Source organism: Stegostoma tigrinum, chromosome 25, assembly GCF_030684315.1.
Source record: "Stegostoma tigrinum isolate sSteTig4 chromosome 25, sSteTig4.hap1, whole genome shotgun sequence".
Lineage (NCBI taxonomy): Eukaryota > Metazoa > Chordata > Chondrichthyes > Orectolobiformes > Stegostomatidae > Stegostoma > Stegostoma tigrinum.
The window spans coordinates 7,594,808-7,610,996 of record NC_081378.1 but is presented as its reverse complement, the minus strand read 5'-3'; the positions used below and the strand labels follow the sequence as shown (position 1 = coordinate 7,610,996).

Sequence of the window (16,189 nt, the reverse complement as noted above, 5' to 3'; positions counted from 1 at the left end):
TCTGCTGGGATTGTTAGGGCAGATGTTCAACCATCCTGCAATGATTCTGGCAGATTCAGTTTCTCAAAATACATAATGGAATGACTTTTCCAATTTATAATCAGACTTGGTTGTATGCCCCAGTAGGGGTTTCCTGAAAAGGAATGGGAGCATACATTATGTCAAATTGTAACCTTGTGTCGTGAGAAACTGATGTATTACATGCTTGAATTAACCATTTATATAATACACCTGTGTTTAAAGTTTTGGAATTCTCAGTCATGCATTTAAAAAGAAATTGCAGTACTGATGAAATTTGCAAAACATCATATTTATTATGCGCTACAATTCTGCATACACCGTTATGAACGTGATCAGTTCCCAATGACGTTTTGTCTACAATAATCAAAATAGAAAAGCGGAACAACCAGAGATTGTCATGTTTGCTCTCTCAGGTCAGCTGGAGGTAACAAGTATCCTGTGTCCCAATTCTCTACCATTTACCAGTGATGAATAAGCCATTCAGAGATCGTTAACTTGTGCATTTTATAGTTGATACTTTTGATAATATACTTGAAATAACTTATTCAAAGCACTTTGTTTTAAAAGTCAGGTGAGCTGGATCTCCTTGAATGGGGAAGTAACAGCTCAGCAGTTGTATTTGCTTTGAAACTCTTACTCCATTTACTGCATTTGAAAGCAGCCTTTATATATTTTCTGTTTATAATTTTGAAATTTTGTTAACTGGGAATGATATTCATCCATTACAATCCACAATGTTTTATTCACATTGCTAAGCAAAATTCAGCAAATTTAAAAAAAAATTCTTGAGTATGACTACAGCAGACCCTCTGGTATCTGGATGCCATCTCATCTGCATCATAAGTGAATGTTGAAACACATTAAAAGTTGAGAGTCTGAGGGGGTTGTAATACACAATTACAGTGAAAGATTATGGTAGAAAACACTTTAGTCACAAGAACGTTGGTTTGACTATTGAATGAAAAGTTTGTTTTAAAAGTGATTTTTATTACTAGTTTTCAATTATTTTTCTATGCTGCAGATACACTCTCTACCTTCTATCTTTCTAGCCTTTGCAATTTCAGAAAGCTTGCGGATGATTCAGGAAGCTGTAAAGGTGCGGAACAAGATAATCTTTGAAATGTCCATCGATAAAACCTTTTCCGCTATTGTGGATGAACCAGCATTGGACATCTGTGCCATTTACTGTATCTGTCCTGTAGTCTTTCTGTAAACCCCTGTAGGACAATGGAGAATGTGGTTACATTCACTCGTGCCACTTTATCTTCCCACTCCACCTCATCACGGAGGAAATCAAATTGACTTGTACAATTTTGAAATCCAATGCAGTATCACTCATATAATCGACTCACCTATGTGCAAAACAGATCTTTAGATTTTAAATATGATTGCTGTCTTTCATCAACACTGAAGTCAAAAGTCACATGACATTAGGTTATAGTCCAACAAGTCTATTTGAAATGATAAGCTTTTGGGGCACAGCCCCTTCGTCAGGTGCAGTGAGAAAAGAGTACACGAAGACAGCAGAGAGATCAAAGGATCATACAACTGGTGTGAATGGAGTGAACCAACCTAAAGTGGCTGGTTGACTGCCTCCTGTTGAATCTTTAATCATCCATACATTCCTGTGTTCTAGAAATTACAGAAGCAGGATATGGAGAGCTCTGTTAGTTTTGATTGATTAAGATGCAAATTCCAGAATCTGTTTCAAGTCACTGTCCTGAGATAATTAAAGGTTTCATCAGCGTAAGCCTAACTTGCCAAATTGTAAACAGGCAGTTTGAACGTGCATATCCCATGTCTACGAGTGGCAAATGAAAGAAAAATCTGTGAATCTAAGTAATCGCCTAGAAGCGACTGCTTAACACAACTTGTGAAGCACATAGAGAAGCAGATTTTGAACACAGGTGAACCTAACAAATCCAATTTAAAAATTTGCTGAATTCAGCTGGTTTCACCTATTTCACTAATCCCCCACTGGCTGTTTCAGGCGAATGTATAATTTGTAGCAAGTGGAGCTTAATCAGCTGTAGAAAATTAATCCTGTTTAAAGAACAGCAGAATGGCACTTAATGGGAATACTTCTTCAATTTCCATCTGTCACTTTGGTTGCCAAGTTAAATGCATGTATAACAAAAAAAAATCATCTGTCTTTATTGTAATAGTATAAGTGCACTTAATGGAATTTAACTAGTCAGGTGTTTTTTGCAAATAACTGTAATCAAAATTTTAACACGTTAATAAATTTGCATTTTGTTGTAGTGATACTGTAACCACACAAATTATTAATAAATTGCACTGTTCTTTTTCCTTTCTTTTCATGAGATGAAATGGCAAGGCCAAAATTTATTATCCACTCCTAATTCCCTTAACTCCCTGTGGGCTGGCCTACCAAACCAGAGTTCAAGAGTCAGCTACATTGCTGTGTAGGTCTGGACAGCAGATTTCTTTCCCAAAAGGGCACTAGTGAACCACCTGGATTTTTGTGATGTTGATTCATGGTCACCAGTATTGAAAATAGCTTTCAATTTCAGGTGTGTTATTGGAACTTAAATTCCACAAGCTGAAATGGTAAGATTTGCAGAGATAATGGGAACTGCAGATGCTGGAGAATCCAAGACAACAAAATGTGAGGCTGGATGAACACAGCAGGCCAAGCAGCATCTCAGGCGCACAAAAGCTGACGTTTCGGGCCTAGACCCTTCAGGGTCATTTTGTTGTCATGGTAAGATTTGCACCTAGGTTCCCTAGAGTTTTAGCCTGGACCTCTCGAATATATTGTCCAATAACATTGCCACAGCTCCACCATCTCTTTTATAGGTTTATGATACTAAAATAATATAAATATAACAGTATATATGCTGAATCCATTTCATAAGTGCCACTTGGGTGCAACTCTTAGATCCAGTATGACGGCGGCAGAGTTGGACGCTCCTGCTGGAGCTCCCCTCTCTGCCTGTTCTTTTTCTTCCGTTTTCCTTTTTTTTCTTGTCCTCCCTTAACCCCAGCTGTGAATTCTGGAACAGTAGCAAGTGTAGTCCCAGAGCAGTGGGCCCCTGAACAGCGTGTGTGCTGTGAGCCTTGGTGTAGCACTTGGGCAGCAAGCTCTGGCACAGCATGAGCAGTGAGCCCTGGAAAGGTGCGTGGCTACAAGACCAGGAACGACGTAAGCAGCGATTCCTGGAACAGCGCATGAGCAGCATGCAGCCAGGGATTGGCACAGGTGAAGCAGCCCCCGAACTTATCTTGGAGCAGCTGAGTGCCAGTATGGAGTGCACAGGGGGCTTGGAGAAGTGTAGGGACAGCTGTTGGACTGGGTTTTGGCGGGGATTGTGAGACCACGTGCAGATGCTCAGCGCTGAGCTGCTACAGTGTAATGTTTATTTGAAACTTCCTACCTTACTGTAATTGTCAGCCCTTTACTGGTGTCCTACCACGTGCAGATGCTCAGCGCTGAGCTGCTACAGTGTAATGTTTATTTGAAACTTCCTACCTTACTGTAATTGTCAGCCCTTTACTGGTGTCCTACTTTTAACGTATTTTTCAACTCTGTAAAGTAATGCAACTGCAACAACAACAACAAAAGCAGAAGTTGCTGGAAATGCTCCATTCCGAGGTAGGGTCACGAGATCCGAAATGTTCACTCTGAATTTCTTTCTTCACAGATGCTGCCGGACCTGCTGAGCTTTTCCGGCAATTTCTGTTTTTGTTCCTGATTTACAGCATCCACGTTTCTTTCAGTGTTTATTAAGTAATGCAACTACTTTCATTCTTCTGTTGTATCCAGGATTTGTATTTAGAGACTTGTACCTAAGATATAGCCGCAAGAGGCAGAGATTGTAAAAGCTTTTCACTGTGCACCTACAGCAGAGTGCTCGTGACAAAAAAAAAGGATATTCTGTTCTAAATTACCAAAGACAGGTTCAACAATCTCCTCATCAACAAATTGATGAATGGGTTATTCTTGCAAACCTCCCAGTGCTTGATTACATTACACAATGTACCAAGACTTGGATACAGAGCGGAACATGTTTGGAAGAATAAGAAAAGCTGAAAAAGAGGAAATATTGCCTTCATTTAAATTTTATTGCTCAGCGGACCTTTAGTTCCTTTGTTTTTCACATACCTGGTTACTGTAATTTGGTGTCCTTTCACTTCCATGGTTGCTTGTGGTTTATCAGGATCTGAGCCCTGGCGGATATTGTACACATTCACTTCAGGTTCATGGATGAACTGACCTGCAATGAATGTAATTGCTTTAGGGTTCTTGACTATTTTATATGTTGAAAAGTAGAAAAAAATGTTTACTGTAGCTTAGATGCTGAATGTAGAATTGTACAACACAGGAACAGGCACTTTGGTCCGTGATATTGTGCTGAACACGATGCTAAATGAAACTAATCCCTACTGCCTGCCGTTGGTCCATGCCCATCCTTTCCTTGCATTTTCATTTGCTTATCTAAAAGTACCTTAAATGCTGCTATTGTATCTGCCTCAACCACCACTCCTGGCAATCCAGACTCCTACCGCTCTCTGTGTAACAAATTTGCCCCTCACGTCTCCCTTGAACATTCACCCTCTCACTTTAAGTGCATGCCCCCTGCTATTAGACATTTCAGCTCTGGGGTAAAAAAGATTCTGACCGTCAGCCGTATCTATGCATCACATAATTTTGTAGACTTCTTTCAAGTCTCCCCTCAGTTTCTGCTGCTCAAGAAGGAAAGAACCTGAGTTTTTCTAGCCTCCCTCTTATAGCCCATACCCTCTAATCCAGGCAGCATCCTGCTAAATTACTTCTCCAAAGTCTCTACATCCTTCCTGCAATGTGTTGACCAGAATTGAATGTAATACTCTTAAGTGTGGCCCAACCAAATTCTTATAAAACTGCAACATGACATCTGGACTCTTGTACTCAATTCCCCGACCAATAAAGGCAAGCATGCATATGCCTTTGTAATCACCCTGTCTATTTGAATGGCTACTTTCAGGGACCTATGGACTTGAACCTGAAGGTCCTTCTGTACATCAATGCTGTTCAGCGTCCTGCCATTAATTGTATATTTTCTTTAACATTTGATCTCTCAAAATGCAGCCCCACACATTTACCTAAATTAAACTCCATCTGCCATTTCTCCAACTAAATCTGCAACTGATCTATATCCAGCTGTATCCTTTGACAACCTTCTACACTATCCACAACTCCACTGATCTATCTGCAAACTTACTAACCCACCCAGCTACATTTTAATACAAGTAATTTATATATATAACACAAACAGCAGAGGTCCTTGTGCCGATCCCTGCAGGACACCGCTAGTCACGGACGCTTAGCCTCAAAAACACCTTTCTACCAATATCCTCTGTCTTCTATGGACAAGCCAATTCTGAATCCATGCGGCCAGGTCACTGTGGATCCTACGCATCTTAATCTTCTGGATGAGCCTACCATGAGGGACCTTGTTGAAAGGCTTACATGTAGACAACATCGGCTGCTCTACCTGCATTGATCACCTTTGTCAGCTCCTTGAAAAATTCATTTGAGTTAGTAAGACATGACATGGTCTGCACAAAGCCATACTTACACTTCCTAATTCGGCCATGCTTTTTCAAATGTGCATAAATCCTATCCTTAAGAATTCTCTCCAATAACTTTGCAACCACTGATGTGAAAGTCACTGATCAGTAGTTTCCTGGATTAGCATTATTCCCCTTCTTGAACAGAGGAAAAACATTAGCTACTCACTAATCATCCAGGACCTCTCCAGTGGCTAATGAGGATACAAAGATCTTGGTTAAGGCCCCAGCAATCTCCTCTCTTGCCTCTCTCAACAACCTGAGGTAGATTCCAACAGGCCCCGGGGACTTAGCCACGTTAATACTCTTTAAGAGAGGCACTTCTTTCTTGATCTCAAAATGCCCTAGCATATTAGCATGCTCTACACAAATCTCACTATTGCCCATATCCTTTTCCTGGGTGAATATCGATGCAAAATGCTCATTTAGGATTTCATCCACATTCTCTGCCTCTAGGCACAAGTCCTTCCTTTATGTTTGAGTAGTCCTACCTTTTTCCTCATTATCTGCTTATTTTTAATGTATTGATAGAATGCCTTGGGATTCTCTTTAACCCTCCTTGCCAAGATCATTTCGTGGCCTCTTCTTGCTCTCCTAATTCCTTGGTCGAGTACTTTCTTGCCTTCCTTATATTCCTATTGGGCCCTCTTCAATTTTTAGCCTCCTAAACCTTACATATGTTTTTTTTTCCCCTTTTGACTAAATTCACAACCTCTGTTGTTATCGAAGGGTCCCTTACCTTGCCATCTTTATCCTTCCTCCCTACTGGAATATGCCGGTCTTGAATTCTCCACAGTAGGTCTTTAAACAATTCCCAGATGTCAAATGTGGACTTCTTTATAACCGCTCCTCCCAATTAACACTCCCTAGCTCGTTGCTAATAATGATGTAATTTTTCCTCCCCTAATTTAGTATCTTCCCACAAGGTCCTGACTTTCCTTTTTCAGAGCTAATTTAAAACTTTAAAACTAAAAAGAGTTCTGATCACTGTTACCAAAATGCTGTCCCACTGAACGATCAGCTACCTGGCTACATTCATTAACCAATACAGGGTCCAGTATGGCCCCTCCTCCAGTTGAGCTATCCACACACTGTTTCAAGAAACACTTATAGATGCACTAAACAAATTCTGTCCCATCTAAGCCTCTTGGTCTAAGGGAGCCCCAGTCAATACCAGGGAAGTTAAAGTCACCCACTATGACAGCTCTGCTTTTACTGTACATTTCCATAATCTGCCTACATATTTTTTCCTCAACCCCTTGGTGGCTGTTGGAAGGTCTATAGTATAGTCCAGTCAGAGTGACTGCACCTATCTTATTTTAGAACTCTACCCATATTGCCTCAGTGAATGAGCCCTCTAGCATTTCTTCTCAGAGTGCAAATGTAATATTCTCCCTGATCAGTAATGCAATTCCTCTACTTCTTTTACCTTCCTCTCTATCTTATCTAAAACAATGAAACCGTGGAAAATTGAGCTGCCAGTCCCATCCATCCCTCAACCAAGTCTCTGTAATGGCCACAACATCATTGTCCCATTCAGTGATCCAGGCTCTAAGCTCATCTGCCTTACCTTTCATACTCCTTGCATTGAAATAAAAACACACTTCATCCCATTAGTACTATCGTGCTCATTTACATGTCTTTGCCTCTCTTTTCTTTCTGATTTATGCGTTCTAACATCTACCTTCGCCTCAAGGGCAACTAGGGACGGGCAAGAAATGCTGGCCAGCCAGTGATGCCCACATCCCACAAAATGAATAGAAAAAACATCCCTCCACTTGCTGACCTGCTGCTCTGGTTCCTAGCGCCTGACACTCTAGTTTAAATCCTCATGACTAACATTAGCAAACCTCCCGGTGAAGGTATTGGTTCCTCTCCAGTTTAGGTGCAACCCGTCCCTTTTGTATAGGTCACCCCTGTACCATACCCACAACCAATAAAAGTAACGTAATATACAAAATACCATGCAAGGACTGTGACAATTATTACACAGGCCAAACTGGCAATAAGGATATATGAACACCAACTAGTCATCAAGAGACATAACCAATTCTCACTAGTCTCAATACACATGGACAAAGAAGGACACAAATTTGACTGAGACAATAAAATCCATAATAGCACAAACCAAACAGAGATATGCCAGGGAATTCCTGGAGACCTGGCATTTTAAGCGGAACTCCATCAACAAATACATTGAACTGGGCCCGTTATACAAGCCACTGAAAAACCGAACTGGAAGTAATACCAATTACCCCAGCAAATCAAGGCATAGAAATAACAAGCGGGTCAGAACACCAAAGCTTTGCTGGAGGTGCACTGATGATGTTAACTAACAGGGTGACGAAACATCTGCTATAAAAAACTCCAAATGAGTGAGCAAGCCTACAACCTCATCCATGACCTGAGCTAAAACTCTGAAGGACCAGTTTATTCTGGTCAACATAACAATGAAATGTTCCATTGTATTATTATATGTCATATGTGAGAAAAAACATCAAGACATTATAGAATTTTACAGAATATTTGTCTTTTCCAAAAAAAACATCTTGAAAAAGTAAAGCCTCTTTCTAAAAGTGTCTGTCCTATTTTGATTATATTATTTACACAGTTATAGAAGACTGTAATGTTGCCTTAGCTGGACTTACATAATAGAAAATATGAACCGAGACCTCAATGATCACCACATACATACTCAGACAATCTACACTACTAGGCAAGAAACCGCAGGATCAGATTGAATGTATGTTTTACAACTTATCTACCAGTCAACTATTAACCTAAAGGGAGAATAAGAGAGGTGGAGTTGCAAAGGAATATTGCACCCAATCCAAACAGACAGGTAAGATTACTGTTGCCACAAATAAAAATTAGAATTACTAACTGCACTTTTTGCATTTTTATTCCCTCAATGAAAACTTATTTTGTTTGCTATTGCTTTAGATCTAAAGCATTATCAGAGATCACCTTTTTTAGGTATCCAAATTGATGCCTTATGAAATGGATTAAGGGTAGGCTAAAACCAATGATATTCACCTCTAATTCATCAAAGTGATTCTTTTTGGCTTGAACAGGTGAAAAAACAGTTTTACTGAGATTTGAAATAGGATCTTAAAGACAGTAATATCTTTAGGCCAAATAGTCTCTGAATCCTATATTGTCATACTTCAGTTTTTATTTAATTTGTATGTTTGTATGATAGGCACAACACTATGAAACTCTTGATATATTAATTCTGAGTTAATGGTTTGTTGAATACTGAATATTTACCAATTAATCCATGAACACTTGTTGAGAAGTTGTTTGAAGGAGGAGCGTAAAATCCCAGGAAATCCACATTGGTTGGATGGTTTTTCCAGACACGATGCAGTAGGATCAGGAAGGCCATATCTTCTCCCACAGTGATGGTGACATTAGTATTTTTCTGCACTGAGACAACAACACTAGAATGGAAAATACACAAATAGTTTGAGTAAATTTTGCAAGACTTACTGTAACAGTCTGTTTAGTACTTCAGAGCTGCCCGTTCAGTTCTTTGATGATGAAAATGTTGTGTCTGGCATCTCCATGAAGAAGAAATTTTGGGAGCTGTAGGCCATTGCTGAGGACTTCAATTTACCCTTCATCTATGCCTCTGAAAGCCAAACTACTCAACATGATGAGGTTTGTTCTTATTAAGTGCACGTAATCTTGTGATGGTCAGAAATGCTGAGTGAACGGTTGACCTCAGCCACCTCCTGGGGTCCCCTGTATCATAGAAGACAGTCTTCATCCAATCCAATTCACTCCTCGTGATAAAGACATATGAAGACATATTCCAAACCTAGCCTTATTCCTGGCCAAACTTCTCCAGTACATGTATGACACTGGCATCAATCCAATAAATGTGAAAAATTGCCCAGGTATGTCCTGTCCACGAAATGGTAGGACTTTCCAACCTAACCAATTACCATCCTATCAGCCTACTCTTCATCATTGGCAAAGTGATGGCAAGGATCATCAGCAATGCTGTCAAGCAGCACTTGTTCACTGGCACCAAGTTTAGGTTCTACTGGGCTACTCAACTTTTGATCCCATTCTGGCTTTGATTGAAACACGAGTTAAAGAGTTGAACTCTAGAGGTGAATTGAGTGACTGCCTACAACATCAAGGCAGCGTTCAAATAAGTGTGGCCTCAAAGAGCCCTTGAAAAGTTGGAGTTAATGGGAATGAGGGTAAAAGCTGTTCATTGGTTGGAGCCAAACTTAACACAAAGGAAAATGGTTATTCTTGAGTTTAATCATCTCAGTCCAGGACCTGGTTGCAGGAATTCCCCATGGCATTGTCCTTGGTCTTCATCAATGACCTTACTCCCATTGTAATATCAAAAGTGGGCATGTTCACCAATGTTCAGCACCATTAGCAACTCCTCAATTACTGAAGCAACCTGTGTCCATATGCACTAAGACTTGGGTTTGTAAGTAGCAAGTAATATTTATGCAATGCAAGTGCCAGGTAATGACCATCTCAAAATGAAAGCAATCTAACCAACCGCCCTTGACGTTCAATAACTTTACCATCACAGAAACCCCAACAGATGAGACACTAAACTATGTGAGGCACATACATTACTGTGGCTAAAAGAAAAGCAAGTCAGAGGTTAGGAGATAGTAGGAACTGCAGATGCTGGAGAATCTGAGATAACAAGGTGTAGAGCTGGATGAACGCTGTAGGCCAAGCAGCATCAGAGGAGCAGGAAGGCTGACGTTTCGGGCCTAGACCCTTCCTCAGAACTTCTGAGGAAGGGTCTAGGCCTGAAATGTCAGCTTTTCTGCTCCTCTGATGCTGCTTGGCCTGCTGCGTTCATCCAGCTCTACACCTTGTTACCTCAGAGGTTAGGAATTCTGTGATGACTAATTCATCTCCTGACTCCCCAATTATTGTCTACAATCTGCAAGGCATAAGTCAGGAATGTGATGCAAAGCTGTCCCCTTGTCTGGATGGGTGCATTTTCAACAACATTCAAGCAGCTTCACATCATCCAGGACAAAGCAACCTGCCTGATTTGGCACTACATTCACCATGTTCAACATTCACTCCCTTTGCCATTGACATACAGTGGTAACAGTGTGTATTATCTGCAGTAACAGGCAGCAAATACATGGGAACATCACCTCTTCGAAGTTCCCCTACAAGTCAAATACCATACTGACATGGAACTATATTGTCAGACTTTCACTATTGCTGAGTCAAAGCGTTAGAAGTCCCTTCCTAATGATATTATAGATGCTCCTACACCTGAAAAGCTACAACATTTCAAGAAGGCAGTTCACCACAATCCTTTTCAGGAGAATTGTGGCTGGGGGCAGGAGATGCTAGTCAAGCCACTGACGTCCGCATACCATGACAGAATTTTTAAAAATTCAGTAATACGTTTAGAACTGAATTGTAAATTCATATTCCTTTTTCAAAACAAAAGGAAACTTTACTCCTTTTTCCCCCTCAAACATTACTTTTCCAAGAGAGCAAGCTCATTTTGCATGTCTGTCTCTATTGCAGAGTCCTGAATCCTGGAATAATTTTTGCACTATTTTTCAAAACCATTTTGCAGTTTTTGTGTCATTTTGCGGGTACAGTCTCACATGCTTGTCATATGTCAGAAGTGGACATTGTTAATTTTCTTATGGTCAAAATAACTTTTCATTTAGCTGTAAAATGCATGATTGGCTACAACGATGGTAATAATTAAGTGTGGTTTTGAAAAAAAAATCTCAACCAGGGGTAAGTGAGCAATATTTGAAGAAGTCTGCATTGGAGCTGCTTTTTCGGAGTTTCAAATCTAGATCGTCAAGATGCGGAGGTGCCGGTGTTGGAACTGAGGTGGACAAGATCAGAATTCACATGACACCAGGTTATTGTCCAACAGGTCTTTTTGAAAGCACAAGCTTTTGGAGCTTAGCCCTTTGGTCAGGTGAAATGAGCTCATGAAGGGGCCATGCTGCAAAAGCTTGTGTTTTCAAATGAAACTGTTGGACTATAATCTGGTGTCATGTGATTTCTGACCTAGATCTTCAAAAGTTAGGTATTGAAATCCCTTTAGCAGATTGAGGAAGGGTGGGAGGATCAAAGCTTTAATGAGATTTGGTTCCCCTAACGTATCTATGACAATGAAAATTCTATAGGATCAGTCTTCATCACCTTATTTGATGTGTTCTGTGAGGTCCCCAACCCAAAGATTGTCTTTTAACTTATTTACCTCATGTCTGTTTGTTCTGTATGTTCGTGTCTAAGTAGTATACAGTAGATTGTGTTACTTTTCTAGCTCTGTTCATTCATCAGCTGTGGAATTATGTAGTCTTATTTTTTTCGTAAGCATCTGAGGTCTCAAATTTCAGCAATTTTTACATAAAAAGTTACTGGTTCCAAACCAAATGGTAGCAAATTTGGTGCTCGTGTCAGAGATAACTGTGTGCACAGGGAAGCATAAACTCTGAAAACAGAGATGTATAGTTGGCTTGTAATTCTCTGCAGGATGTTTCCAACCTACCTCTATCCTCCCCCAACACACCATAGTGACTTGCCCATCTTTTTCTGCTTGGAACAACCATCCTAGAGGTTGTTATGCTTACATCACTGACATCTGATCTTGTACTTCCCTACACAATAAACAGGCAGATTTCAACAGCCATTGTTTGAAGAACAAAAATAGCTCAAAGCTTCCCAAAGGCACTTGTCAATTTCTCAGTTTTCATTGTCTAACTGGATGAACTTACCCAGCATGAGTCAAAGTGCTTGATTCCGACCACCAAAGGAGAGTTTTGTGTTGCCCATCTTTTAAGCGAATCTTTTCAGTGTTGATCTCAAAGCTCAAGTTCAGTTTGGTAAAATGGAGTCCAATTATGCCAAAATATGTGTTCAGCTTCCCATTCTTGGCTTCCTTGCCACCAATAATTTTGCCATTGATCACAATACCTGTCAATAGAAAAACAAAGCAGCTGCCTTAAAAGGATATAACCCTCCGTCCTCCCTGGACTGACCTATCTTCTCCCTACCTCCCCACCTACACTCACTTTTACTGGCTCCATCACCACCTCTTTGACTTGTCTGTCTCCTCTCCATCTTCTCCTCTATCCACCTCCCCCTCTCTTCCTATCTATTTCAGAACCTCCTTCCCCTCCCCCATTTCTGATGAAGGGTCTAGGCCAGAAACGTCAGCCATCCTGCTCCTATGATGCTACTCGGCCTGTTGTGTTCATCGAGCTCTACACCTTGTTATCAAGGGATATAATCAGTTAGTTCAACCATTTCTGCATGCAAATGGTTATCAAAGGTTGTGCTGATAGAGCTGGGGCATGGTTAACAGCATGAAAGCTTTATTCCATGAAGAAAAGGCACTTATCTTGTTGCAGTATCAGCTCTTTGCCAGCAGATGCTGGTATTGGACTATATATAACCATTTATATTTTACTGATAGATGCCAAGAGTATTTGGCATGAATTACTTCTGCTTCCATTTTGCTGTTCTAATGGGTGTCCAATCATTATTAATCTGCACTCCTTATCCCAAATCTTCAGAGCAATGCTAACAAATGTTTTCTTTTACAGAGAAATTCCAGAGTGCACACAATTGCAATTAAAAGAAATCCTGAATTTGCTGTCAGTGTCACCTTGCATGCTGTATTCCTTAATAGAATATGTCCAATGTACATGCCTAATGCACATGCCTGCTGCATATGCCCACTCTGTATGCTCACTGTACATGCCCTTTCTTTAACTACTAAACACACCAGAAAATGTTGGAACTACTGCATTGAGGACTAAATGAATTTTTAACAGCGTTTCAACTATTATTTCATGAGTTAATTCATTTTGGAGAGTTTTTTTTTAAAGTTCTAGTGTTCATTTTACTTTTTATATCTTTAATCTCATTCAATCCAACATGGTGCCATTTCGCTATTGCATATTTTATACCCACGGTCAGCAGACAATACTTCCCACTTCCCAACTGATGAGCAAATAATGCAAGTTGCTTTCCTGGATCATCATGGGAAAAAACATTTCACTTGTGTCAAACACTTTCAATTTCGTTGGTGTTCCTCATCTCACACTTTCCTGTTAGACCTGTTTTGAATGGTCTCTTGAGCTTTGGCTGTTATATGTTAATAGAATCCCAACATGCCCACATTGAGTCTTGGAGCATCCCACCCAGACTCATACCCCTGTAATCCACCTCATCTACATATCACTGAACACTATGGGCAATTTAGCATGGCCAATCCACCTAACCTGCACATCTTTGGACTGTGGGAGGAAACTGGAGGACCAGGAGGAAGTCTGCACAGACACGGGGAGAATGTGCAAACTCCACACAGATAGTTGCCCAAGGCTGGAATTGAACCCAGGTCCCTGGTGCTGTGAGGCTGCAGTGCTAACCACTGGGCCACCGTGCCACCAAATGTAACCACTTCCAATATCATCAAGGCACAATTCACTTCCACTGAACTTGAGCTTTGAGATCAACACTGAAAAGATTCCATCTTTGTAAAATAACTTGTCAAAATTTCTGAAGAAAGTAAGCTTAACCCAAGTGAAGCAAGAATTTTGCACTCAAAGCATTAACTCTGCTTCTTTCTCCACAGATACTCCCAGATCATCTGGGTTTCTTCAGCATTTTCTATTTTTACTTCAGATTTCCAGCATCCACAGTACTTATTTTTATTTGAAGCAAACCATTATTTTGTTTATGCAACATAGTGTCTGTAATTAGAATGAGGGGAATTGGAGAAACTATTTTCTATTGTTGTCCCAGTCCTGAATTATATATTTTTACCTAATTGACTTACTTAATGATGTTATTACATATCTATTGGCGCAAATAGGATTTAAACCTGGGCCTCCTGGTCCATGGGTAGGGATGCTTTCAGTGCACTACAAGAACCCCTCCCCCAAGTCATGGATCATATATTTCAATGTTGCACAGTCAATGACTTTCACATAATAACTTCAAATTACAGGTCTTTCAAAAGAATGGATTAGTTTTTACCATTACCTTTAATTGGATCTGACACCAAGTTCAGGATTTTTCCAGGTTGTGGATTAATATTGAAGCATATATCCTGTTTGCTCTTGGGCAAGTGGATGATGAAATGTGGATCATTTTCAACTGAATAGCAAGAACAAATTATTGCTTATCATTAGCAACTGGTTTTCAACAGCATATAGTCAGCATTCTACTTTGTGGATTTAGTGGAAGTATACAAAATACATTAGCTCAACAATATCTGTCCCGATGCTATAATTTTGCGCATTGCATAATGGTAGATAGTGCAAGCGACAAACTGGTATGATTCTTTACACAACAGCAATAATATTAAGGGTCCTGTCTTTCAGATTGTGTTGAGGGCACCTTGTTGAGAAAACAAGAAAACTAGAGAAGAAATCTATGTGAAGGAGCCAGTCATTCAGAGCATTGTAGATAAGCCTAGTGCAAACAGTAGAAAGGGTGCGTGAAAGCACAAGCATCCCACACACCCACCTCCTCAAATACCCTCCCTAAGGCAGGGTTTGCAGATCCAGCATCAGTCTGTTTACTCACTCAGAACTTGAGTGCAACATTCAAAGTGACGCCTCGTAAGTGATGCAGAGTCAGCAGTGCTAACTCATGGATATAAACTGATACTGTTGTGGGCGGATATATAAAGGCACTATTTCAAAAACAAACCCAGTGAAATTATAATCAATTTCCAAGCCAATATTTACCCCGAATCAACTACACAAAAAGCAAATTGGTTATTTTCATTTTACAGCTTGTGTGAGCTTGCTGTGTGCAAATTTATACCTACATTATAAGAGAGATTACACTCCAAAAAGTATTTCATTGATGTTAAAATGTTTTGATGCAATTGTGAATGGTGCCATATAAATGTATACTGTTCTTTAGTTTGACAGGTGATTCTTAAAAATTGTATAAAGCAGACATTAACATGAACTTTTGTTATTATTCTCTATCGCTTGACCATTACACAGAACAGAACACAGAACACAGAACATTACAGCACAGTACAGGCCCTTCGGCCCTCGATGTTGTGCCGACCTGTCATACCGATCTCAAGCCCATCTAACCTACACTATTCCATGTACGTCCATATGCTTATCCAATGACAACTTAAATGTACCTAAAGTTGGCGAATCTACTACCGTTGCAGGCAAAGCGTTCCATTCCCTTACTACTCTCTGAGTAAAGAAACCACCTCTGACATCTGTCCTATATCTTTCACCCCTCAATTTAAAGCTATGCCCCCTTGTGCTCGCCGTCACCATCCTAGGTAAAAGGCTCTCCCTATCCACCCTATCTAACCCTCTGATTATTTTATATGTCTCAATTAAGTCTCCTCTCAACCTTCTTCTCTCTAATGAAAACAGCCTCAAGTCCCTCAGCCTTTCCTCGTAAGACCTTCCCTCCATACCAGGCAACATCCTAGTAAATCTCCTCTGTACCCTTTCCAAAGCTTCCACATCCTTCTTATAATGCGGTGACCAGAACTGTACGCAATACTCCAAGTGCGGCCGCACTGGAGTTTTGTACAGCTTCACCATAACCTCTTGGTTCCGGAACT

General features: G+C 40.3%; 1 protein-coding gene across 2 annotated transcripts in view; it reads right to left on the bottom strand.

The window, feature by feature from the left end:
- Positions 1-291: 291 nt before the first annotated feature.
- The window catches only part of itih2 (inter-alpha-trypsin inhibitor heavy chain 2), a 73,659-nt gene continuing 57,761 nt past the window's right edge, over positions 292-16,189 (bottom strand). For both annotated transcript variants that reach the window (XM_059654465.1, XM_059654464.1), the window contains exons 17-21: positions 14,623-14,736; positions 12,348-12,546; positions 8,866-9,038; positions 4,148-4,259; positions 292-1,238 (exon numbers count right to left, since the gene is read on the bottom strand). In XM_059654465.1, the coding sequence (XP_059510448.1) occupies positions 1,082-1,238; positions 4,148-4,259; positions 8,866-9,038; positions 12,348-12,546; positions 14,623-14,736 (755 nt within the window). In that variant the 3' untranslated portion in view covers positions 292-1,081. The remainder of the gene's footprint in view (positions 1,239-4,147; positions 4,260-8,865; positions 9,039-12,347; positions 12,547-14,622; positions 14,737-16,189) is intronic.